General features: G+C 41.6%; 1 protein-coding gene across 1 annotated transcript in view; it reads right to left on the bottom strand.

Moving 5' to 3' along the window:
* Window positions 1-25,452, bottom strand: part of CTNND2 (catenin delta 2) — an 891,951-nt gene that overhangs the window by 13,040 nt on the left and 853,459 nt on the right. Inside the window, exons 19-20 of the mRNA XM_069958560.1 lie at window positions 9,300-9,426; window positions 5,792-5,914 (exon numbers count right to left, since the gene is read on the bottom strand). Of these exons, the coding sequence (XP_069814661.1) occupies window positions 5,792-5,914; window positions 9,300-9,426 (250 nt within the window). The remainder of the gene's footprint in view (window positions 1-5,791; window positions 5,915-9,299; window positions 9,427-25,452) is intronic.

Genomic DNA, 25,452 nt, shown 5'->3' with positions numbered 1-25,452 from the left:
GCAATGTAAAAAGTCTTTTCATACAAAAATATAACAAAACACATCATCACAGTGCGCAGGATTCAGGAGTGTCCGATGTTCAAGCCAAGATCCTGGCCGGCTCCATGCAGGACAGCTAATGTTGTCTACATGTTGCGATGTCCATGTGGACGTGTGTACGTAGGGCAGACCACAAGAGAGATCAGATTGAGGCTAAATGAGCACAAGTCTGCCATACGTACATATGCACAGAAATCGCAGAAAAATGAGGGATTAGATAATTCAAAAAAATTTGGGGAAACATCAGTGGCACGTCATTTAATCATAAGGTCTATGACCTCAAATGGCTTATACTGGAGGAAGTACATGGAATTAATAAAACTGAGATAAAAAAGAAATTACTACAAAAAGAAATATACTGGATATACTTGCTAGAAAGTCTGTATCCTAAAGGGTTAAAGGGTAATTTTGCTGTGTTTTTGTGAGAGGGATTGCTTATAACATCTAAATTTTGTTTATGATGACGTTAAATAATGATGGTGATTACTAAAGTTAAAGAAATAATGTATATGAAAGTTTAGTAGCCATCTTTATTAGTGTTTATCTTCTAATTTTTGTATTTGATTGTTTTTATAGTAAAATGATATGCAAATGATCTACTAGTATAAATTGTTGAAGGGTGCACTGCACTACTGGAGTATGCTTGAGAAAGGGGGCGGACCCCGAAACATAGCAGCACGTTCAGTCGTCATCAGACTATCTGAAGAGAGTGAGAGTCTCAGAGGAGGAATGGAGCCGGCCAGGATCTTGGCTTGAACATCGGACACTCCTGAATCCTGCGCACTGTGGTGATGTGTTTTGTTATATTTTTGTATGAGAAGACTTTTTACATTGCATAAGAAAAAGTAAAAATAAGAGAATTTCTGAAGAGAAAAGGTGTCCTGATCTTTCTATTTTTACATATTGATCCATCAAGGTCCACAACTGTCCATGGCAGAAATTGAATGATTAACTAGCTTATTTGTTACAACAATATCTGTTGAAAAAAACATTGTTGTGTGTAATGTCCCACTATTGTAGCCACTTTAGATTGCCTGTTTTAATGAAATTTGTTTGCATATGATTCGTGAATGTTCGCAATACTGACCTAAATTTCGACTGCTTTACTCATCTCTACTTATGTGTATGGCATTTTTTGTGGTGTTTTTTGGGCCCAAAAATGACAGTCTGGCTCCCAGAGGGTTATGTTAACCCCTGTGGCCAGACTGTGCTCCATTGGGGGGATGTTAAACTTATCCTCCCAGTGTCTGGTGTTGCTTTTCTATCGCCTAACCAGCAGCTGAAGCGGGAAACTCTTGCAGCCGCTGATTGGCTAAGCGCTGTGTGCCACGTCTGGTGAAGACAGAAGATGCCTGATGGTAAGTATGAATTTTGACCTCCACTGCACCCAACACAGCCCCCTACTTCCTGGAACAGGTGCAGTGCAAGATCGGCCTGGCCCCTAGAGGGTTAAGTGGGGAAGTAATGCATCCTCACTTAACCCCCCTGGGGGCCAGACTGTTCTGTGTGACAAGTGGGGATGCAGGGAATCCTCACTAACTCTCTGGGTGCAAGACTGTTTGGCATCTAAAGGGTTAAATGGACATGCAACGCATCCTTGTTTAACTCCCTGGTTGCCAGACTGTTAGCAGCTATCTGTACAGATGCTGCATACTCTAAGGAGCAGAACACTTGTCAAAACGATGGGTGTTCTGCTCTTCTTTTGTCTCATCTCAATGTTTTGTTTTTTAGATATCAGTATCCTGAGGATTATGTGGGGAGGGGTTTGTTTTATTTATGTTTTTACACTTGTGTATTGTCTTTTTTTTCTTTACTTTACAGGCTTAGTAGTGGAAACCATCTGATAGAAGGCATCTTTTACTAAGCTGGGGCTTAGTGTTAGCCAGTAAAATGGCTAGCACTAACCCCCATATTATTACCCCAGTACCCAATGCCACAGGGGCACTGGGAAGAGCCGGGTACCAGTATTCCAAGAGCGCCAAAAATGGCTCTTCTGGACTGGATGGTGGCAGGCTTGTATTATTAGGCTGGGGAGGTCCAAAATAAATGGTCCTTCCCACCCTGCTACTACTAGGCTGCTGCTGTTTAGTTTTTCTACCTGGATGGCTATGGAAATGGAGGAACCCTATACTTTTTTCCCTAAAATTATTTATTAATCCCTTCCCTAAAGACGTGCTGGAATGTCCAACAGGGGGTGGGTGAGTTCAGCGCGGCAGACATTAGCTGGCACAGTGGATCAAAGCTTACAGCTCCATTTAAATTGTTATAAACAAGCCATCCTTGCGGTCTAGTGGCAAGATCTCTCCCCCCCCCCCCCATTGTGATCGCGGAGGGGCAATCCCTGCTTCTTGTATGGCCAAGCCTCATCGTCGCAATCACGCTAATGCTGGCTCGGTGATGGCTTGCTTTGGGCTCCAGCAGCCCAGAGAAATCAAGCAATGATCTCATTGATCAATGCTTGATATGTATACAGTATTAATCTAAATTAGTAAAGTGTATATTGGTGTCCTCTTGTGGGGCTATTGTTACAGTTTAAAAAAAAGTTCTTTTTAATAATAAAAACCCTTCCCATATTAACCCCAAATTAATGTGTGCAGGGCCATTTCAATGCGAGCGGGACCCCCACAATATGGTTGCGGGCATCACGATAACTTGTACCGGCAGGCGGGGGTAAGCCACTTACCTCCATCCTGTCAGATCAGTGATCTGTTTATAGAGTCTGCTCTCAGGCAGACTCTATGTACAGATCGCCAAAAATACTGATCAATGCTATGTTATGGCAAAAGGACTTATATATGCAATGCAAAATGTGTTAAAAAATAAAAATAAAAAAGTTTTAAAACATATAAAAAAACACTAATAAAAAAGGCCCAATATTGACTTATTACCCCCTTTCCCATTATACAAGTAAAAATATTTTTAAAAAGGTGCGCTCTGCCAAGAGTGTGTCATTGGTCTCTCAGATTGTGGACCTGGAGAGGTAACATAAAATGACCCTTGATTATATATAGAGAGATCAAAGATTTCACTACGTCTGTTGACACACAGTCCAGCTCCTGAATGTGTTAAAGTGGCAGTACTAAAGCAATCAGAGCACCAGGATGGGGGCACAGGTTCTCTGTTTATAATTAGAGATGAGCAAATTTACAGTAATCTTGGAAATCTGCTTATCAGCCGCCTGCCTTTTAACTCACTGCTGCTCTGCCCCGGGTGTGTGGAAAAGCTGAATCCAGTCCTGGGAAACTGGGAGAAGTTTCCCAGGACTGGATCCGGCTTTTCCCTTTTCACTGGGGAAGGAGTGGCACAGAGCGGCAATGAGTTACAAGTCAGCTAGCTGATGAGGTGATTTCTGAGATAATGAAGCAATTTGCTTTGTTCCTACTGTAAATTTGCTCCTCTCTATTTATAAACCATACCTGGCAAAAAAATGTCCACAGAAAGCTGCCCTTTCTGGGTCTGGCTACAAACACTTAAAAGAGAACTCCCACAAATTTTTTTAGCTTATTTAACACACATTACAATGTTATATAACTTTGTAATGTGTGTAAATAAGTGGTCTGGCCCCGTTCCCCCACTTTCCGAGACCCCCAACCCCCCTCCCCCCCCCTGGAAGTTAAATAAAGTACACTACCGTTGAAAAGTTTGGGGTCACCCAAACAATTTTGTGTTTTCCATGAAAAGTCACACTTCTTCACCACCATACGTTGTGAAATGAATAGAAAACAGAGTCAAGACATTGACAAGGTTAGAAATAATGATTTGTATTTGAAATAAGATTGTTTTTACATCAAACTTTGCTTTCGTCAAAGAATCCTCCTTTTGCAGCAATTCCAGCATTGCACACCTTTGGCATTCTAGCTATTAATCTGTTGAGGTAAGCTTGAGAAATTGCACCCCACGCTTCTAGAAGCAGCTCCCACAAGTTTGATTGCTTGGATAGGCACTTCTGGCGTACCATACGGTCGAGCTGCTCCCACAACAGCTCAATGGGGTTCAGATCTGGTGACTGCGCTGGCCACTCCATTACCGATAGAATACCAGCTGCCTGCTTCTGCTGTAAATAGTTCTTGCACAATTTGGAGGTGTATTTAGGGTCATTGTCCTGTTGTAGGATGAAATTGGCTCCAATCAAGCGCTGTCCACTGGGCATGGCATGGCGTTGCAAAATTGAGTGATAGCCTTCCTTACTCAGAATCCCTTTTACCTTGTACAAATCTCCCACCTTACCAGCACCAAAGCAACCCCAGACCACCACATTACCTCCACCATGCTTAACAGATGGAGTCAGGCATTCTTCCAGCATATTTTCATTTGTTCTGCGTCTCACAAACGTTCTTATTTGTGATCCAAGCACCTCAAACTTGCATTCATCCGTCCACAACACTTTTTTTCAGTCTTCTTCTGTCCAATGTCTGTGTTCTTTTGCCCATCTTAATCTTTTTCTTTTATTGGCCAGTCTCACATATGGCTTTTTCTTTGCCACTCTGCCCTGAAGCCCAAAATCCTGCAGCTGCCTCTTCACTGTAGATGTTGACACTGGTGTTTTGCGGGTACTATTTAATGAAGATGCCAGTTGGGGACCTGTGAGGCATCCGTTTTTCAAACTAGAGACTCTAATGTGCTTATCTTCTTGCTTAGTTGTGCAACGCGGCCTCCCACTTCTTTTTCTACTCTGGTTAGAGCCTGTTTGTGCTGTCCTCTGAAGGGAGTAGTACACACCGTTGTAGGAAATCTTCAATTTCTTAGCAATTTCTCGCATTGAATAGCCTTCAATTCTAAGAACAAGAATAGACTGTCGAGTTTCAGATGAAAGTTCTCTTTTTCTGGCCTTTTTGAGCGTTTAATTGACCCCCAAATGCTCCAGAAACTCAATCTGCTCAAAGGATGGTCAGTTTTGTAGCTTCTGTTACGAGGGTTCTAGACAAGGGTTTTCTAATCATCAATTAGCCTTCTGAGCCAATGAGCAAACACATTGTACCATTAGAACACTGGAGTGATAGTTGCTGGAAATGGGCCTCTATACACCTATGTAGATATTACACCAAAAACCAGACATTTGCAGCTAGAATAGTCATTTACCCCATTAGCAATGTATAGAGTGTATTTCTTTAAAGTTAGGACTAGTTTAAAGTTATCTTCATTGAAAAGTACAGTGCTTTTCCTTTAAAAATAAGGACATTTCAATGTGACCCAAAACTTTTGAACGGTAGTGTATACAATACCAATTACTGTCGACCCCCGTCCTCTTCTCTCGGGCACCATCTTGTGACGATGTCGTCAGAGGCGGGAAGCGGGCCAGGTCTTCTTCCTCCTTGGCGTCCTTCGCTGAAGTGAATGGGAGAGGAAAAGGCTGCCGGTGCACTTGTCCACCGGCAGCCTTCTCATTGGCTGGAGCGCATCACATGGCTTCCAGCTTGCTCAGCCCTGATTGGCCGAGCTTGCTGGAAGCCTTGTAATGGGCTAAAGCCAATGAAAAAGCGCAAGTGCACCGGCAGCCTTTTCTCTCCCGTGTACCCGGAAGTAAGGGAGATCGCAGGACGTCGGCTGGAGGTGACGGAGACAGGTTGGTGGGCGATTCAAGTGGCAATCGCCACCGGAGGCATGGTTGGTATGGTGTGTGTGTGTGTGTTTTTTTTTCAGGTCCCTCCGGAGTTGTCTTTTAAACAGTCTTTTGTTAAGAGAATAAAGTCTTACAGCTCAGGTCACTGTGACTCACATTCATAGAGACTCTATAACCTTCTAAGCTATATACCTGTTATAGTGTCTTTCCTAGAAGTATGTTCTCCCTTATAAGTAGCATTTGATCCTGCTGATTCATAGTCCACTTTTTTTTCCTTCAGGCCGATTACTTCCCGAGGGGATGCAGGGGCACTTGCTTTAACAGAAAAAATACACACATTAGAATACTATAAGTGCATGTTATTCCTTTAAAGAGTAACTGTCATAATTTTTCAGGATAAGTCGCTGTGTTTACAGGAGGAGTCACACTTTTTCTGGCCATTGTATACAGCCTGGGCCATAGGTTGTATTCCTGTTTTCCAGGCGGGACTCGGGCTGTCTCCACCTTCCCCACGGAACTGGAAGACTGTGGGAGTCAAATACAGATGGGTCCAGTTTGTACGAACCTGCACATCAGCGCTGTTCGATTATCTCTAATAAGTAGTTGTGCTAATAAGGTGACCTCTAAGAGTGGCCATTAGATGTGGCTTGTGAGTCATTCTTGCAGAAATGATTCTGAATGTAGCTTTTTTGTAGCTGCTGAGTATTTTGAGTTCTGAAGGATTATAATTATTCATGCTCCAGAGAGGAGTAGGATGGCTAGGGTATTGTTCTCTTATTGTTAAAGGAATGGGGCATGAACTGACCTCTTTAAAAATAAGAGGTAGCAGCCCGCTATTAACCAAAAAAAAAGGCAATAGGTGTGTAAATTATATGGGAAAAAGAGAAAAATATAAAATCCCTTTCTGCGGGATGATACACATGCCACACATGACGTATGACACAGCTCATATTAAAAAAAAAAGTATGGCAAAAGGAACAGGCTCTTTAGCTTTGAGGAACGCGAGGTAGAGTCAAAGTGAACTTTTGAAGCCCCCAACTATGATATGCAACCCTTTGACTACTTAAATGGCTACTTTGGCTACATAAATGACAGTAAATGTGTAAATAACATTATTTAGGTGACATACGACTCAAGGTGTTTAATAGAAACAGCAACCGAGTCTTTTATCACTAATATAGGTTAGTTTTTTTATTAGTTAACCCATGAAGATCGATATCTTGAAGATGGGTCTCTTGAACACATAGAATGTCCAAATTTGCTGAGTCAGCCTCATTTCAAAACAGAGAAAACCATAGCGTTTATAGAAAAGAATTTAAGACCCACTGTAAATATTAAAGTGTCACTGTTGTTATAACTTTCAAAGTCTAAATCATCAGTAGATGTGATATAAAGCAAGTTTGCAATTTACATTCAATATTAATTTTTTAGTTTATCTGCGACGGCAGCAGATTGTTGCTATATTGGTTGTTTGTCTGTTAACATGTTGAAAGACAAACGACTGCAACAATCAACCGACATCGTTCATGTCAACGGATCGTTGCCTTCTATTACACAAGACGATTATTGGCCCATATCGGCCGAATACAGCCGATAATCGTTTTGTGTAATAGGGCCTTTACATGATTGGCACCATTGTAGGTGATTATTAGCTTCAAGGGGATGCCCCACTTGTAAAAAATTTTGTTATCTCTGAGTAGCTTAGTCCCGGCATCAAATTCTCTCTTCCTGTAGCAGCGAAGAGGTCAGATAATAATGCAATGTTATGAAAGTACACAGGCGATCAGGAGTAGGGGGTAGAGCATCCATCAATTTTTCTTTAGTATGAAAGAAGTGGATGAGAGCAATCACATCCCTGGGGGTTGCAAATGGTAGGTTTTTAGGCTTAGGAAGCCAGTGTGCTCTGTCTGTAAGGAGATCCAAAGCTGGAGCTTGGGGTAGTAGTACAGCAAAGAAATCAGTCAAGAACTCCCTTGTCTTTATAGCTTCTGGGACCTCCAGAGCAACCCTGCTCTGGACTGCCGTGATCCCTGCTGCTATCTGCGGCTCCGATCGCTGTACCCGCTAATTAGGCATTTAAAAGCAGCTATCAAAACTGACAGCTGCATTTAATTGTATTATGTGCCCTTATCCCTGGTGTCTACTGGGAGATCCCTTTTGCTTACCGCACTGACACTGATCCCAGCTTGGCAATCTGTAGATCTGGTCTGCAGCAGACCAGAGTAATACAGCAGCGATCTTATCGATCAGTTCTATAATAAGTATACTGCATTGATCTTTATGAAAGATCAGTGCAGTAGTAATAAAAGTCCCCCAGGGGAACTAAAAAATAAAGTATAAAAAAAATTAAGGTTTTTCATTAATAAAAAATCCCCTCCCCTGATTAAAAATGTAAATCCCCCTTTTTCCATTTCATAAATAAAAATAAACAAATAAACAAACATATTTGGTATTGCCACGTGTGTTATCACCCGAATTATTAAATTATTAAATTCCTGATCTCACATGGTAAAAGGAATAAGTGCAAAAGAGTGCAATTTTTTTGTCACATCAAATCCAGAAAAATTGTAATAAAAAGTGATCAACAAGTTGCATATATCCAATCAAGGTACCAATAGAAAGAACAGATCATGGCGCAAAAAATCACACCTTACACAGCCCCATAGACTAAGGGATAAAAGCGTTATAAGGATGGGAATAGAGCAATTTTGAACACAATTAGATTTTTTAAAAGGTTTTAATTTTTTAAAAGCAGTCAGATAAAAGAAAAGTTATAAAAATTACACATCATTGTAATTGTACTGACTTGAGGTACATATATTACATGCCAGTTTTACTATAGGATGATTGGCGTAAACATGAAACCCCCCAAAATGAAAAAAATTCTTTTTTTTTTTCAATTTCACTGCACAAATAATTTTTTTCTGGTTTCACAGCATACTTTATGGAAAAATTAAGACTGCCATTGCAATTTACAATTGTTGTTGCAAAAAGTATGCTATGCAATGGCCTTTTAAACACGAGGAGGAAAAAAAAAAACTTTGCCTGGTCCTGAAGGGTTTAAATAGAGGCCTGGATGCTTTTCTTGAAAAACATCCACAAGTTATGGGCACTAGATTACATGTTACAGGATGTTGATCCAGGAATTTATTCAGTATACTTAAAGGCTGAACTTGATGGACCTTATTAACTTTGTAAGTGTGATCAGAGTATGTAGAAAATAATGAACTGTACTTACCTCTCCAGGCTCCCTGGTGTCCTTCTGGCTTCTCCCCGCTCACCGCAGCTCCATCTCGGTCAGTGTTTGGGTGAGTGGCCAATCACTTCAGAGACGCATTATTAATGCCAGGGGCGTTGAGCAGGGAGAAGCCAGAAGGACACTGGGAAGCCTGGAGAGATAAGTATAGCTTTATTAGTTTCTACATGCGCAGCAAACTAATGCTAAATATGTCTGTGCAGCCCTTGCTGCACAATCGTCAAGCCGTGTAATAGCACTATTTATTTTTATATTTACAGAACCGTGAGAAGTTAAATTAATACTGATTACTATTACAAACACCTGAGTGGACAAAGTAAATTTAAGGTAAAGGAAGTAAATTTTATAAGAAAAGTAACAATTTAATCAAATTAACGTAAATGCAAATAGAAACAGGCACATAATTACATTTTTTTGCGGTTTTCCTGAAAATAATGGACTTACCTGATCTGTTATTAGGAGACATGCGAACTGGAGAAATGGAGGGAGTTCTTGATGAAGAATAGGGTCTTTGCCTGTCTCTTTCAATTGTTGATGATGATGCTACGAATTGGTACTGAGACCACCCATCCTAAGGAGAACCACAAAAAAAGTAATTGTTTTCTTATAAAATTGGTAAATGGTCATGTAATTTCGAAAGTCTATTTGATTTGAAACATATTTGTAAATTATTTCATTTAACAAAAATGACTCTAGAGGCCACTAGATGTCTCAATTTCCTTCACACTTCTGTCCACTGCTTGTTGTTAGGGGAATACTGTCTCTAGTAGAAGAGCGACCAAGACTGAACATAGCAAGGGAAGCAGAAGTAAGACTGAAGATATTATGCAGAAAAGAGACCCTGGATTCAATGCATGCATCCTAAGCCTAGCAGGGTTAGGGCAAGTCCAACCCTGTTTGATAAGAGAAGCTTTTGGTATACCTGTCACTGCCCATATAGCTCTCAACAACTGTCCCTTGTAAAAAGGCAAGGGTGCATTGTTTTGCAAACACGGTAATTTCTAACCAGACTGTATTTGCCATTAGGCCCTTAACACAGTAGTCTTGTGTCTTGGCCAGAAGAGGGCAGCACTTTAGTAAGTAATAAATTAGAGTTGGTTTTACTGCTTTCACTGTATAGGGGTGATAATACAGTGAATCTACAACAATATTCGCATGAAACTTTTGCTAAATATTTGTGACAAATCTGCATGAAAATTCTAACGCTTGTGGAATCATTCTAATAGGGTGTATTCAGTCTGACTGGGGGGGGACAGGCTAGGCGGTAATTACTTCATGAGGGCAGGGCCGGAGATATGGGGGCACAATGGCTGTAAAGCACTGTTTATAAACGATAACGTGCATATTTGAGCTAAGAGACCACAAAGAAATCCTTTATACAGGATTTAACATTTAAGACTACCAGGATAACTGGCTTAATGAAAGCCCATATATATATATATATATATATATATATATATATATATATATATATGTAATATCAGCACATGAAACTGTCCTGTCCACCTACATTACCCCCGAAAATACCTGGCTAAAACATTAATACAAACACTTGCAGCTTTTTCTCCTGACAGTGAGCTATACAATTCTACAGAGGATTCCAAGTGAAGTAACCCTGTTATATGGCCCTTAACCAGGACACCTTGACAGGCTGTGACAGCCGGGTGACCCTTTTTCCTGAACAGTGGGAAAAGAGGCATCATCACTGTTAACACTTCATAGAAAAGGGTTAAACATCGGTCACTTGAAGTGCTATGTAGACCTCTCCTGAAGGTCGGGGGCCTTTACATTAATACTAATATTACATAATTAGATCAATGCAGATCAATTATTTATCAAATGTACCAATTGCTAAATCAAGTTAAAGCATTATAAATGTTTTTACTATGTACAACTACAGCTCCCAGAGGCCCTGAAATCTGAAATGCATTACAATATACAACGCCCCCCCCCCCTGAAACTCTTAAAAGCTTGAAAGCTTTTTATTCATTTTTTTTCTGATATATCATTTTAAAAAATCAGCAATCCTGTTGTTTTTTTTTCCCGTTTACGGCGTTTACCTTTCAGAAACAATAATGGTATATTTTAATAGATTGGACAGTTCTGCACGCTACGCTATATAATATGTTTATTTATTTAAATTTTTTATATTTTTATTTTTATAATGGGCAAGGAGGTATATTAAACTTTTATTGGGAGGGGGTTTATAAGGTTTTTTTAAATACTTTTTTTTAAACACTTAGGGGAAGATTTATCAAACATGGTATAAAGTGAAACTGTCTCAGTTGCCCCTAGCAACCAGATTCCACTTTTCATTCCTCTCAGACTCTTTGGAAAATGAAAGGTGGAATCTAATTGGTTGCTAGGGGCAACTGAGACAGTTTTACTTGAACTGAGACAGTTTTACACCATGTTTGATAAATCTCCCCCTCATATTTTACAGTAAAACATGCAATCATTAGATTGCATGTACTGATCTATGCTATGCCATAGCATAGGTCCGCGTTATCGGTGATCTATGCATCGAGCCTGCCCGAGAGCAGACTCTATCCATAGATGGCCAATCTGACAGGACGGATTATCCCCGCTCGTTGGTACAAGCGATCACTCAGTGACAGGAGTACCTTAAACGCCGTGATCGCTATAGATTGCTGCATTTAAGGGGTTAATGGCAAGCAGCTGCGGGATAGCAGCTGCCTGTCACTACCCTTGGTTCCCCCGGGCTCATACTGCAGCAGTCCTGCAAACATCAAACCCCTCACACGTCAGAAACGTAGATGTACATTCCTACACGGGGTATGTGCAGTAGAAATGTGTATATTACTGACGTGAAGGGGTTAAAAACCTTTATTTCCCCTGCATTAACTTGAAGTCTCCCTTATATCTGTCTGTCATAGAGTTCAATGCAGTACACCCTGCTCTTCAGTGCAGATCAAGGTGTTGGCTGGCTAGTGAGAGGTCTATCGATGTGGGTTGAAGGGGTACTAACTCTCCTTAAGGAGAGCTCGTAATAAAGAAGTGTGGAGATATACAGACCATTGCTGCTCCACTAAGAATTCTAAGGTCTAAGGTTGATAGACCTCTCATTATCCAGCCAACACCCTGCTCTGCACTGAGAGTTAGAAAACCCCCGAAACAGCTGTCTGCAGATGGGAAATTTTTCCTTTCAGAAAGATTGTTTGATTTGGCATAAAATCTCCAGTCAATGTCGTAAGGGCCCTATTCCACAGGAGCGATAATCAGCCGATCGTGTCATCGGCTGATCGTTCATTTAGGTTCAGACCTAAAATCGTCAATCGCCACCAGTGCAACGCTACGGTTAAATAGTGGTGCGCGGTGGCAACCGATGATTTCAGGAGAACCATACATTACCTGTCCAGGCTGCAGGTCTTCTTCTCCCAGTCCCGTGCGGCAGCTTCGGAGTGGGGCTGTCTGAACTTACAGACCGCTCAGCCAATCACTAACCGGAAACACAGCGGCCAGTGATTGGCTAAGTGGTCTGTCAGTTCATATAGCTCAGCTCCCAAGCCGATGCTGCCGCGCGGGATCGGGAGAAGGAGAAGACCTGCGCCCGGACAGGTAATGTATGAACAAGGGCTGTAAGGACATCAGTAACGATGTCCTTGCAGCCCTTGTTTCACGATCATTGGGGCCGTGGAATAGGCCCAGTAAACGAGCGCCGATCTAGCAGATCACCGCTCGTTTACATCGTTGCTCGGCCCGTGGAATTGGGCCCTAAGATTCCTTGATTGAGTGACACTTGACTTGAAGAGACATCTCTTTGCTCAAGAGGTGTGAGAGCTATTTTGCATATCCTTGTTTCCCAGAAATGTTAGTGGAGCAGCAATGGTCTGAAAGTCTCTACACATCTTTATGACGAGCTCTATACCCATTTAGAGGACCATCATTTAACAACTATCGGCCATTATTTGAAATCAACTGCTGTTATTATATGAATGATGAATTTGTTGTGAAATGGCGGCCATCATTTTGACGGTGTGTGAACATAGCCTAAATGTGTTTGTCCACCAGTAGTTTAACAAACAAACTGGAAGTTTAACAAGCAAAATGCAGGAACTTGATGCCTTGATGTAGTTGGTATATATAAATCATGGCTAGATTTCTAACATAAATGAACTGTCAGGTTTCTTGAGTAAAACAAGTCAAAGAACTATACATGCTACAATTGATCCCGAAGTAAGTATTTAAAAAGAGTGGAGATAGATTGTAACTATGTTGAAAAGATGTGGCTAAAGTTATAAAAAGAGCTAAGCAAACGTTTCAAAAATTGGTTCGGCAGGTTTGACAAACTTTAATGTAAGGTTCGAATTAACCCCAGTAAAATAGCTCAAGATTGCAGGCATTTAGCTGTTTTATTGTGGTTAAAATAATTGTCTGCACTCCACCGATGTCCTTCTCCGGTGTCCCTGGCAGCCACCAAAATTCCAATCAGCCAATCACTGACTGAAATGGGACCACAACCAGTAATTCACATGAATGGGCTTGACTTGGGAGTGACAGCATTTATCCAATCACTGGCTGACTGAGACAGGACAGTGCTGTGGCCAGTGATTGGCTGAGCACGCTGTCACTCTTATCTCGAGAGTGACAGTTCGCTCATGCCAATCACTGGCAGCGATGCTGTCTAGTGTCAGTAAGGGATTGGCTAAACTGTCCAACAGGACAATCTTTTTTGTTTTTAAAATGTGCAATTGCCATCTTTCTGAACTTGTTCCAAACTTTGCAAAAAGTTTGGAAAGAATTTTGGTTCAGGAATTTCAGTTTGCTGCATAAACAAATAAACTGGGGTGCTCAGGTGGATAAAGTGGTGTTAATAGGAGAATTTAAACAACAGCTATCAAGAAGGGTCATATGGTCCTTTTACACTGAGTGATTATCGTTCGAATTTTCACGATAACGATCACATTTGAGCGTAATGGGCTCGTGTAAACACAGCGAACGATCAAACAATTAGCGAGAAATCGTTCATCTTGATCTTGATCATGTTCTCAAATCATTGTTGGTCGTTCGCTGAAAATTCTCAGATCACTTTGTGTAAACAGTCTTTCACATATTCATCCTATGTGTGAGATGGGCTTAAGCAATCTTAAAACGATCGCAATAATGATTTTTTCAAACGATTTATCTTTTTGTCTAAACACTTATTGTTATAAAAATAAAATTGTTGCCTCAAAATCGTTAAACGATCGATTGGCCGAATTATTGCTCCGTGTAAAAGGACCAATAGTTCTGCTTTAGCATGTAGGATGAGTCAGACAGGTGAGATGAATTGTTCACTGGGTACTTAAATTTTTTACACAATGGGGAAATATATAAAGAAACCAGTGAAAAAAGTAGGTAAGGAGGTTATCTATGCGGGTTAGGGTATGGGATGTGCTGGCTAACTGAAAAGGGGGTACCTAATTTGGAGGTACAGGCTACTCACGTGGTGGTGTCTTTCCACTATAAGGTTTACCAGGGAAATTACTGCTGGGGAAGGGGGTGGCTGCATGGGGAATACATATCAGTGGGATCACCTACAGGAGATGGTGTTGAAGGGGATGCCTACATGGAGGATACTACCTTTTGGGGGAGGGGGGGGGTTGACTGCATAGAGAGGTCTAAATACTAGATAGATGCACAGATGGGAGTCTTAACTTCTATAGGAGGGCACAGAGGGAAATAATTACTATATTGGGGCACAGAAGGCCTAACTACTATACGGATGCAGATAGAAGCTGAATTTCAATATGAAGGTACAGAGGGGCCTTACTGCTAAATAGGGGTGCACAGGGATAGTCTATCTTCTATATGGAAGAACAAGGGGGGATAATCTAGATGGTGGCCTTTTTACTATATGAGAGCACAGAGGGACCCTGCGAACTATATGAGGGCTAAAATTGGGTCTAAATACTACATGGAGGCATAAATAGGCTGCTCTCATATACCCTGTACACCATGATTATCGGGCCGATTTCTCCTACATTTTTAACTGTAAACGACCCTGGGCGTACAGGTATGTCCTGGGCCACCTAGGGGAGTTCAGAACTGACACAATCCCGGGTGCGGCTTGTAGCCCCGGACCGCGGCTATTAGCAGCACGGTCCGATCGCCATGCCTGCTAATTAAGTATTCAGATGCAGCTGTCAAAGTTGACAGCTGCATCTGAATACTTCTTGGAGCCTGTTCCCTGGTGTCTAGTGGGGGATCGCCCCCCAGCGATTGTGGCGGAGGAGCGATCCCTGTATCCCCACCCAGCCGGGGTCTGCGCTGTAATGGCGCTGATCCCCGCTCGGCACTCGATTGCTTTCGGCTGCAGCAGCCGAAAACAATAAAGTGCCAATCTCATTGATCTATGCGGTATAACTATACTGCATAGATCTCAATGAGAGATCAGTGTACTTATACTAGAAGGTGGACTTCTAGTATAAGTGTAAACAGAAAAAATAACTGTTATTATTAATAAAAAAAACCTCCCCTAATAAAAATAAATAAATAAACAAACATGTTTGGTATCGCCGCGTGTGTAATCGCTCAAAATATTAATTTCATTCCTGATCTTGCACAAATTACAAAATTGCGCATTTTTTGTCGCATCAAATCCATAAAAATTGTAATAAAAAGCGTTCAAAAAGTCACATATGAGCAATTAAGGTACCGATAGAAAGTACAGATCATGATGCAAAAAATGACACCTCACACAGCACTATAGACCAAAGGATAAAAGCGCTATAAGCCTGGGAATAGAGCGATTTTAAGGAACATATATTTGTTTACAATGATTTGAATTTTTAAAAAGCCATCAAATAAAATAAAAGTTATACATGTTACATATCGTTGTAATCATACCAACTTGAGGAACATAAATAACAAGTCAGTTTTACCCCAGGGAGAAGGCGTAAAAACAAAAACCCTCCAAAAAAATGTGTGTTTTTTTTTTCAATTTCACCATACATTTGATTTTGTATTTTATAAAAAATTCAGCCTGTCATTGCAAAGAACAATTAGTGGCTCAAAAAATAAGGGCTCATGTGGGTTTCTAGGTGAAAAAAATGCAAGTGCTATGGCCTTTCAAGGAGGAAAAAACGAAAATGCAAAAATAGAAATTGGCCCGGTCATCTAAGGGTTAATGTATTGTCATGTATACATACATGGTCACCAGGGGTTCACTAAGGTAGTGAAGTATGTTTTTTTTTAAAGTATTTATGGCACACCCAGCAAAATAAAAAGTAATCCAAATAATCTGATTACCCCTATAAATATAATGTTTTTTTTTTTTCTGTTTATATTTTAAAAATCCTGGAATTTTGAAATTTTCATTCCGACAGTAAAGCCTAAAACTAAGCAGAAACTTTTTGTTGTGTTCATAAGGAAAAGGCTGCTTGAAAAGTTGTTTTGTACAGAATTAATGCTAATAGTGACACCAGCAAAAGGAAGACAACAACAGAGGCTCAACATCCCCTCTCTCATGCAGCATTACCTTTGCACTGGTTACAAGAAGTGCTTCCAAGACTCTCCTACTTGACAAAGGGGCAATTTATGCCTCGAAACGCGTTGTTTATGAGACCATTAAAATTCATCGTTTTACTTCATTAAACCTGAAGCCGTGAAGCGCCGTCATTCTGGCTCCTGTTGTCCCCGCCTACCCCGAGGATCCGACACTTCATCTAAGATACATTCTTGGAACAACATAAGGGTACTGCTTATGTACAGTAGAATAGAATAATTGTATCTATATGTCATCCACACCTTTTCCCAGGCCTTGGCTACATAGTGAAAAGATTTATATTTCATTAAAATTTTTATTTGGGCTAATGGTTTGCCCCAACACTCTAAACACTCTAAACAAGCTTCAGTTGCACTTTAGATTGTGATCTCCAATGGTCTAACTGAGTGATTACAATCTCTTTATCTCCTGTCGTTCTTGACCAAGTTTGCATACAGAGAACTGCAGAACTGGAGCAATGCTCTGCAGTTTTGAATTCTTCAGGCTTGCAACGACACCCAGGGATAGGTTCTGTTGAATGGTTTCCTGAGTGACAGAAATTCAGCAACTCTGGGCAGGGGGTGTGTTGCTTCGACCAATAACACCAATAAGTTGCAAGGGCAGCGTCAAAGCACTCCATGTTAACCATTTTAACTTTGCCTGTAATGGTTCTTGGCTTGTGATACTTTACTAGTAGGGATGGTCCGAACAGAGTTTGGTTCGGGTTCGTGCGAACCCGAACTCTCGGTAATGATTCCCGCTGTCTGCCCGCTCCGTGGAGAAGGTGGATACAGTGGGAGGACAGCCTGGAAAACTGGGATACAGCCATAGCCATAGGCTGTATCCCAGTTTTCCAGGCGGTCTTCCCGCTGTATCCACCCGCTCCACGGAGCGGGCAGACAGCGGGAATCTGATGCCGAGCGTTCAGGTTCATATGAACCCGAACCTCGGCAGTTTTGGACCATCCCTATTTACTAGCCTTTCTCTGCATTGCATATTGTGTTCCCCTGACCTTTGGCTTTGTTGCCTGACTTCGGCTTTGTCTTTTGATCTGGTACTTCAGAACAGACTGTGTTTCTGACCTTGGCTTATTTTCTGTTAACCCCTTGTTTCTGATTTGGTACAACATAGTCTGTATCAGTTTGACCCCTGGCTAGTTATCTGACTTTGGCTGTGGACTCTCATATGCGGATATATATATGCCGGTTTGCTTCTGACCCAGACAGTTTGACCATTCTGACCTCCTGACGTACCCTGCACGTAGAAGGTAGAGACCGTCGCTTGTGGCCTACAGCAAGACTGGCATGCAGGCAGGGACAGAAGCTGTGGGCAAGATTAGGGCTCACGCTTACCCCTGACATGACACATCCATCCTCCCTTCAATATGGTGAAGTCATACTGTCACCTTTGCAGAAAAGCAACCCAAAAGTATGATGTTTCCACCTCCACGCTTTATGTTTGGCATGGTTTTCATGGGGTTGTACTCATCCTTCTTCTTTCTCCAAAACATGGTGAGTGGAGTTGATTTTAAAAAGATCTATTTCAGTCTCATCTGACCACATGGTCATTGGTGAACCTCAAACAGGCCTGGACGTGCCAGCATGAACTGGGAGACCTTGTGGGCCCTGAAGCATTTGGGTTGATTCTTGACCTTTTTCAGAATCATCCTTACTCAATGAGGCAAGATCTTCCATGGAGCACCAGACCAAGGAAGATTGACAGACGCCTGCACATACTGTACATCACCTGTCCTCAATCCAGCTTGTTGCACAGGGTCCCGACTTCCTGCTCTCCCGCCCAGCTAATCAGTGGCTGTGGCTGGGCAATGCACTGATCAGCTGGGCGGAAGAGCAGGAAGCCGGGACCCCGTGCAACAAGCTGGATTGAGGACTACTTTTATTATTTTTTATTGGAAAATGCAGTATAGCAGTGACATATGGTGGTATATGAAGAGAGGCCTTATTGTAGTCCAGGATAGATAATGTCATGATGCTCTGATGCTCTTATGCAAAATAGTGGTTAAAAAAACCAGCAATATTTGCAAATCATGGTAGAACTGTAGCCAGGAGACTTTACTGAGAGTATAAGTCTATTTGGGAGGCCATGGGCCCCCAGGAGCTCAGGGCCCAGGGCTACCGCCCAAAACTGACCTATTATAATCTGCTACTGAGTGCAGCCACAATGTTTTTGCCTTTGCCACTATGTGGCCTAGCTTAGCTGGCAGTAAGACAACCACTGAGAAATTTGCTGAACAATGTATAAAAGCAAGTGGTATGCTATGTGGCCATCCGGCCTAGGCTTGAAATATGTAAGCCAACATAGCAATGCTTGAACTTACACATGTGAAACAAATGATGGGAAGTGTCTATTGAGAAGGAGATGGAGGAGGTGGAGAAGCACCTGTTGTTGGAACTAGGCAAGCATAACAGTAGAGGTGTCACTACTACCCATTGGTTTCTGTAATGGACCATTACCACCGCTATGCAAACCATTGACCTCCTTGCCCATGAAAGACTTGCCCACGTTCTGTTTCTGGCCACAAAAGCACTGCTCCATATGTTGATGAGGCTGTAGTATATTAATGCTATTTGAGTACTTGCTTGAGGCTGAACAGTATATTTTAGGTATACTAGTGATTTAGTAACACTTGATAAACAATATAATACATTTTTAGACAACTGTATCAACACTTGCATGACTCAACAATAAAATGTTTGATGGCACAATCAACATAATGAAAAAGAAAAAAAAACTCTGTTTTGCTTTGGTTTGCTATCAGTCATTAATATTACTGGTGGAGTTATTTCCAAAGTCTATGCTTCAGTTGCAAGTAGCCATTGAGACTATGTATACAACCTATAATTTTGTTAGCCATCGGGACTCTCCCAACTGTCTACCAACAGTTTGTTTGGGGACTTATGGGTTTGGAGTGATTGAAAATTTCCACCCATTTGGTCTGTATTCTGGCTGTGGCTTACCCCTGCGCTCCCTAAAACAAAGGAATTCTATGCTATGCCAAACGTGTATGGGGAGGATGGGAGAGATAATTGACATTCAAACAAATGGTCATTTGACCTGTCAGTCACTGGCTATGTTCACACAACATATCAGACCTGCCGTTCGGTGAGCCCGGCTGGGTCACTGAACGGCCGGTCTGTGCCCGGATCATCGCGGTGCCCGCATCAGAGCTTCCCATAGCGCACAGTGAAGCGAACGGCCCGAGCCGCTCGCTTCACTGTGTGAACTGACAGGTCTTTCTGCGGCCAGAATTCACTGAATTCCGGCCGCAGAAAACTGATATATCATTTGCGGCCCCATATGGGATGCCGGCCGAAGCGTATACGAAGTGTATACGCTCCGGCCGGGATCCCATATCAGATAAGGTTATGTTGCGCTCCGCAAAAAGTACGGCCGTTGTTGCCGATGGCAACAACGGCCGTACTTTTACCTAGTGTGAACATAGCCACTGAAGGTATATGGTCTTTTCTCTCTCTCATTCTCAAAACTTTATAAATGTTTTCTTTTGTCCTTACTACACCAAAATGCTTCTCTGTACTATCTCTTGCTAACTGAGGTCTTCTCACTTCCAAGTCATCCCAAGAAATTAGCTGGATTTCCTGGTTGGGCTACTGTATAGTGGCTATGAGTTCTCTAATTTATCATCCCCATACCCTATCACTTTTCATCCCTATACTCTTGCTACCTCAAAGAAGTATTTTATCACATCATTATTTTATTTATTGAAGATAAAAGAAAATAAAGGAAGTCTCAGCTTAGTTTTACGCCTAGTCAGTGACATAGCTAAGGACATGAACCTTCCTCAATACACAGAGGAAGGTTCCTACCTCTGTCAGAAGCTTTCCAAAGAGGCGCTTTGAAAACTGATGACAAAGGCACTGTTTGTGTGGTGAGTCGGTGGTATAAGGAGCCCAGCTCCCTGCACTACTGCTCCGTTCTCCCTGTATGAGATTATATACAACAGTTCCTGCGGCCAGCACAAACAGTAGAAATGTATAGGGCTGTGCCTATTTTATATATCTAGTCCACCAAATACATCACTTAAGGCGATCTATCTATAGCAATTATACCAATGATCCAGGTGGAGAATGCACATATCACGAAAAGTAACAAAAAATAGTTTATTGGTGATATCCTATATGCACAGTCCTATCAACCCCCAACTCTCAATAATTTCATATATCACATACAGCTATGCTCCTATTGCACCTTACCCATCATGTAAACTCATCATGTGTGAGATGAAGGCAGATGAAGGAGCCAAACCTAATGAGCAGATGCCAGAGTTGTTAAGGATAACACAGGAGCAGGATAGGCAAACATGAAACACTGCACTGGGGGCACAGTATATTTTACCTCATGTGGGGCATAGTACAGTATATTAAATCTCATTAAGAGGGAGGGGGCATAGTGTATAATATCTCATTAAGGGGGAGCATAGTAAGCATACTATATGAAATTTCATTAAGGGTGTTGCATAGTTAGTTCATTATACTGTACCTCATTAGCTGGGTAGACATAGTGCTCATTGGGGGGTGGGGTAGCAGTGTATTATATACCTCATTAGGAGCTCAGTATATTATACCTCATTAGGGAGGAGGGCATAGTGCATTATACGTCATTGGGAGTGGGGGTTGCAGTGCAGAATACCTCATGAAGGGGGCACAGTGTATTAAGGGGGTTGAAGTGCATTTTACCTCTTTGGAGCAGTACAGCATATGAAGGGGGCACACAGCACCTCACTAGGGGGGCATAGTGCATTTTTCCTTATTTGGGGAGGTATTTAGGTTTTGTTTTGTTATTGTTTTTTTAAGTTTCACCCAAGTTCATAGTCTGAGCTATTATGATTTATCCCTAATTTATTGAGAGATGTGAGATGCTTCGCGTGTGAGGTTGGCAACCGGCATCTTTAAAACTGTAATTGATAAATATCCCCCCTTGTTTACGTTTGCATTTGCAATTTTATATACTTAAAGTGTACTTGTCGTTATAACTTTCAAAATCTAAACCAAAAGTAGATGTGATATAAACCAAGTTTGGGGGGATGGGGGGATGTGGCCAGAGATGGGGGATGCGGCTGAGGATGGGCTTATGCGGCGGCAGGGCTGTGGACAGCGAGGGGTTAAGGCACATATTCACAGCGGGATGTTAATCCTGCTGCGAATATGTGCTATCATAGAGGTGAATGGTACCGGATCCGCAGCGGTTCTCGCTTCGAATCCGCAGAAGTGAGATCCGCTGCAGATCCGGTAGGTGTAAAGGCATCCTAATAAATTTTTTTTTTAGTTGATCATGGAGAACACGCCACTTCCTGTTTTCTTACTCTTTTTTTTGTTTAAAAACAGGAAACAGTCAGAAAAAAGGAAGTCCCGTGTATCCCAGGCCATCTGAGCACTCAGAGAGAAAGCAGTCATGTGTTTGACAGACACATTGAGCCGTGACACTCTGTAGCGGCTGGAATTCCTGTGTTAAAGGGGTACTCCAGTGGGGGGGGCTTTTTTTTCCTAGGAACGGGGAGAAGGTGGCTGAGGGAAACGACATCCACTCATCCGGTCCCGATTCCCGGCCGCTTCCTTGTGCCTGACGTGGGCCCGAGAGGATACATCTCAGGTCCGCTCAGCCAGTCAGTGACAGAGGCGGGATCTGAGCGGACTTGAAACGGATCCCGCCTCCGTCACTGACTGGCTGGGCGGACCTGAGACGTCACATCTCAGGCCGTGTCAGACACCAGGAAGCGGCCGGGAGCCGGGGACCGGAGCGCCGCGATGTGGGACCCGCCGCTGAAACCGGGGAAATGAGTGGATGTCGTTTCCCTCAGCCACCTACTCCCCGGTGCCAGGAAAAAAAAATGTTGATTTACATTTGAATGTTATAACGACAGGTACACTTTAATTTTTAGATTCTTTTTAAGCAAAAAGTAAGTAAGATTGTGTTAAATGAATTGCCCAATTTTTTTACTTTCTTTGTCGGATTTATTGTAAGTCTGTAAAAGAAAATACTTATTTAGGCATCCACAAATTCTACAAAGTTTACCCTGCTTTTTCTTTTTTAATATTACATTTTTTTTAGGGATGGTCCGAACCGAGTTCGGTTCGGGTTCGTACGAACTCGAACCCTCGGTAATGATTCCCGCTGTCTGCCCGCTCCGTGCAGCGGGCAGATCCAGCGGGAGGAGCGCTTGGAAAACTGGGATACAGCCATAGCCATAGGCTGCATTCCAGTTTTCCAGGCGTTCCTCCCGCTGTATCCGCCCGCTCCACGGAACGGGCAGACAGCGGGAATCTGATGCCGAGCGTTCGGGTTCATACGAACCCAAACCTTGGCATGTTCGGACCATCCCTAATTTTTTTTAAAGGGGATTAAATATCTTTGCAATAGAATGATATATGAAGTAATTTGTCAGTACAAAATTTTGGACCTAAAGACAAAAAATGGTTTGTATAAAGACTGTTTTCAGGTATATTCAATGGAATCTCACTGCCATCTTTTCCATCGGCCATCAAAAAGACAGCAGCAAATACTGATACGGAAGGAAAGCCGCCATTTTACGCAGTGGGAACATAGCTTTAATCTATTTACAAACATATATAGAAATGTATTATTTATATCAATTAATTACTTAATTAAATAGAATAATAAAGTAGAAAAAAAGATAAATGGAAAGATACAGTCACGGCCGAAAGTGTTGGCACCCCTGAATTTTTTTTCCAGAAAATGAAGTATTCCTTTGTTATACACGTGTTTATTTCCTTTGTGTGTATTGGAACAACACAAAAAACAGAGGGGAAAAAAAGGCAAATTTGACATAATTTCACAAAAAACTCCAGAAATGGGCCAGACAAAATTATTGGCACTTTTTCAAAAAAGGAGGGTAATTAACTTTGTTTCAAGCATGTAATGCTTATTTAAACTCACGTGTGATAAGTAACAGGTGTTGGCAATTTAAAAATCACACCTGAAACCAGATAAAATACCCGGTGGTACCTCCGGCAGGATGCAGCGGGCAACCTAGGTAAACTAAAAATAACAAACTAATCATATTCTCCAAATACACTTGGGGAAGCTAAATCTCGGAAGTGCGAGATATGGCAGATGAGATTGCGACGCGGGGGGGGGGGGGGCGGGGGGGGGGGGGTGTGATGGGTTTTTTCAGTTCTATCAACCTGTTAGTTTAAATCTTGATTATATGATATTTTGTATCGTTTTATGCCATCCGTTAGGTGGAGTGTTATACCCACCGCTATTGTTTTTATATCTGTGTCTTTCTACTTAAAAAGCTAAATAAAAATAAAAAACTTAAAAAAAAAAAAAAAATGGAATGCAAAAAGGAGAGAAGTTGACTCAATCTTTGCATTGTGTGTCTGTATGTGCCACACTAAGCATGGAAAACAGAAAGAGGAGGAGAGAACTGTCTGAGGACTTGAGAACCAAAATTGTGGAAAAATATCAACAATCTCAAGGTTACAAGTCCATCTCCAGAGATCTTGATGTTCCCTTGTCCACGGTGTACAACAAAATCAAGAAGTTTACAACCCATGGCAATGTAGCTAATCTCCCTGGACGTGGATTGAGGAGAAAAATGAATAAAAGGTTGCAAAGCAGGATAGTCCGGATGGTGGCTAAGCAGCCCCAATCAGGTTCCAAAGAAATTCAAGCTGTCCTGTGGGCGCAAGGTGCATCAGTGTCAGCTCTACCTATCCGTCGACATTTGAATAAAATGAAGGACCCCACTGGACCTTACTGCTGACACAGAGACATTAAAAAGCTAGACTGCAGTTTGCCAACATGTATGTAAGTAAGCCAAAATTCTTCTGGGAAAACATCTTGTGGACAGATGAGAACAAGATAGAGCTTTTTGGTAAAGCACATCATTCTACTGTTTACCGAAAACGGAGTGAGGCCTACAAAGAAAAGAACACAGTACCTACAGTTAAATATGGTGAAGGTTCAAAGATGTTTTAGGGCTGTTTTGCTGCCTCTGAAACTGGGTGCCTTAACTGTGTGCAAGACATCATGAAATCTGAAGATTACCAAAGGATTTTGGGTCGCAATCTAGGGCCCAGTGTCAGAAAGCCAATGGCTGTATCGCTGTTTTCCAGGCGTTCCTTAGGAGCTATCCACATGCTGCACGGAGCGAGCAGACAGAGGGAATCCGACGCCGATCGTTCTGGTTCTCACGAACCAGAAATCCGAAAAGTCCACTCATCTCTAGAAATTATGCCAAATTTTTTTGTGTTGTCTCAATACACACGAAGGAAATAAACATGTGTATAACAAAACATGTGTAATTGCAATAATTTTCTGGTAGGAATACTTCATTTTCTGGAAAAAATTCAGGGGTGCCAACACTTTCTGCCATGACTGTAAGTGTTTTATCATTTGGGTAACAGACTACAAAATTTGGTGAGAAAATAAAATTTTGACTGAATATTAAAAAAAATAATATTTGATGTAGTCATTTCACTTGTACATCAAACATATTGTGCTATAACAATAACAAGTGGATGGACAGCCAGAATACCTGAATTTGGGAATTGATTCTGGTCGCTTGGCCCTGGGAGAGAGTATACAGAGCGTTGTCTGGCTCAGACTGAAGGGTGGGTGAATATCCGCTCTCCTCATTCACTTTCAAGCCTGGGGAATCCTGCTACCACAAATCAATGAGTCATTTGTCAATCATTACAATCATTACACTATTTATACACCACATATATTTGCTGGTATCTCAAAAATTGACTATGCACAGCTTAAAAGATTATTTGATGGCATAATTCATAAAAACACGACAAATGACATCATTAATACTGGCAGTGATCACATTTACATTAAATAGAATAAACAGGATATTTAACATTTTTGTCACAACAGAGCATCCACAGTACTATTTGCCGTGAGTTATATAAGCAAGCACTGGTCTTAAAATGTTGCTTGTGGAACATAAAAAAAAACTAGTATAAGAAAACTTGTGAACCACAATAAATTCATATAGCTGGCAATATTTTTTGTTGATAACAATGCAGAATAATAATTTGCAAGTTCAAACAATACATTTAGTTGCCTGTTCAGATCTGTATCACAAGATTACAGTGACTT

Source organism: Dendropsophus ebraccatus, chromosome 2 (assembly GCF_027789765.1).
Source record: "Dendropsophus ebraccatus isolate aDenEbr1 chromosome 2, aDenEbr1.pat, whole genome shotgun sequence".
NCBI classification, from domain to species: Eukaryota; Metazoa; Chordata; class Amphibia; order Anura; family Hylidae; genus Dendropsophus; species Dendropsophus ebraccatus.
The sequence above is the reverse complement of the archived record's forward strand: the minus strand, read 5'-3'. Positions and strand labels throughout refer to the sequence as shown.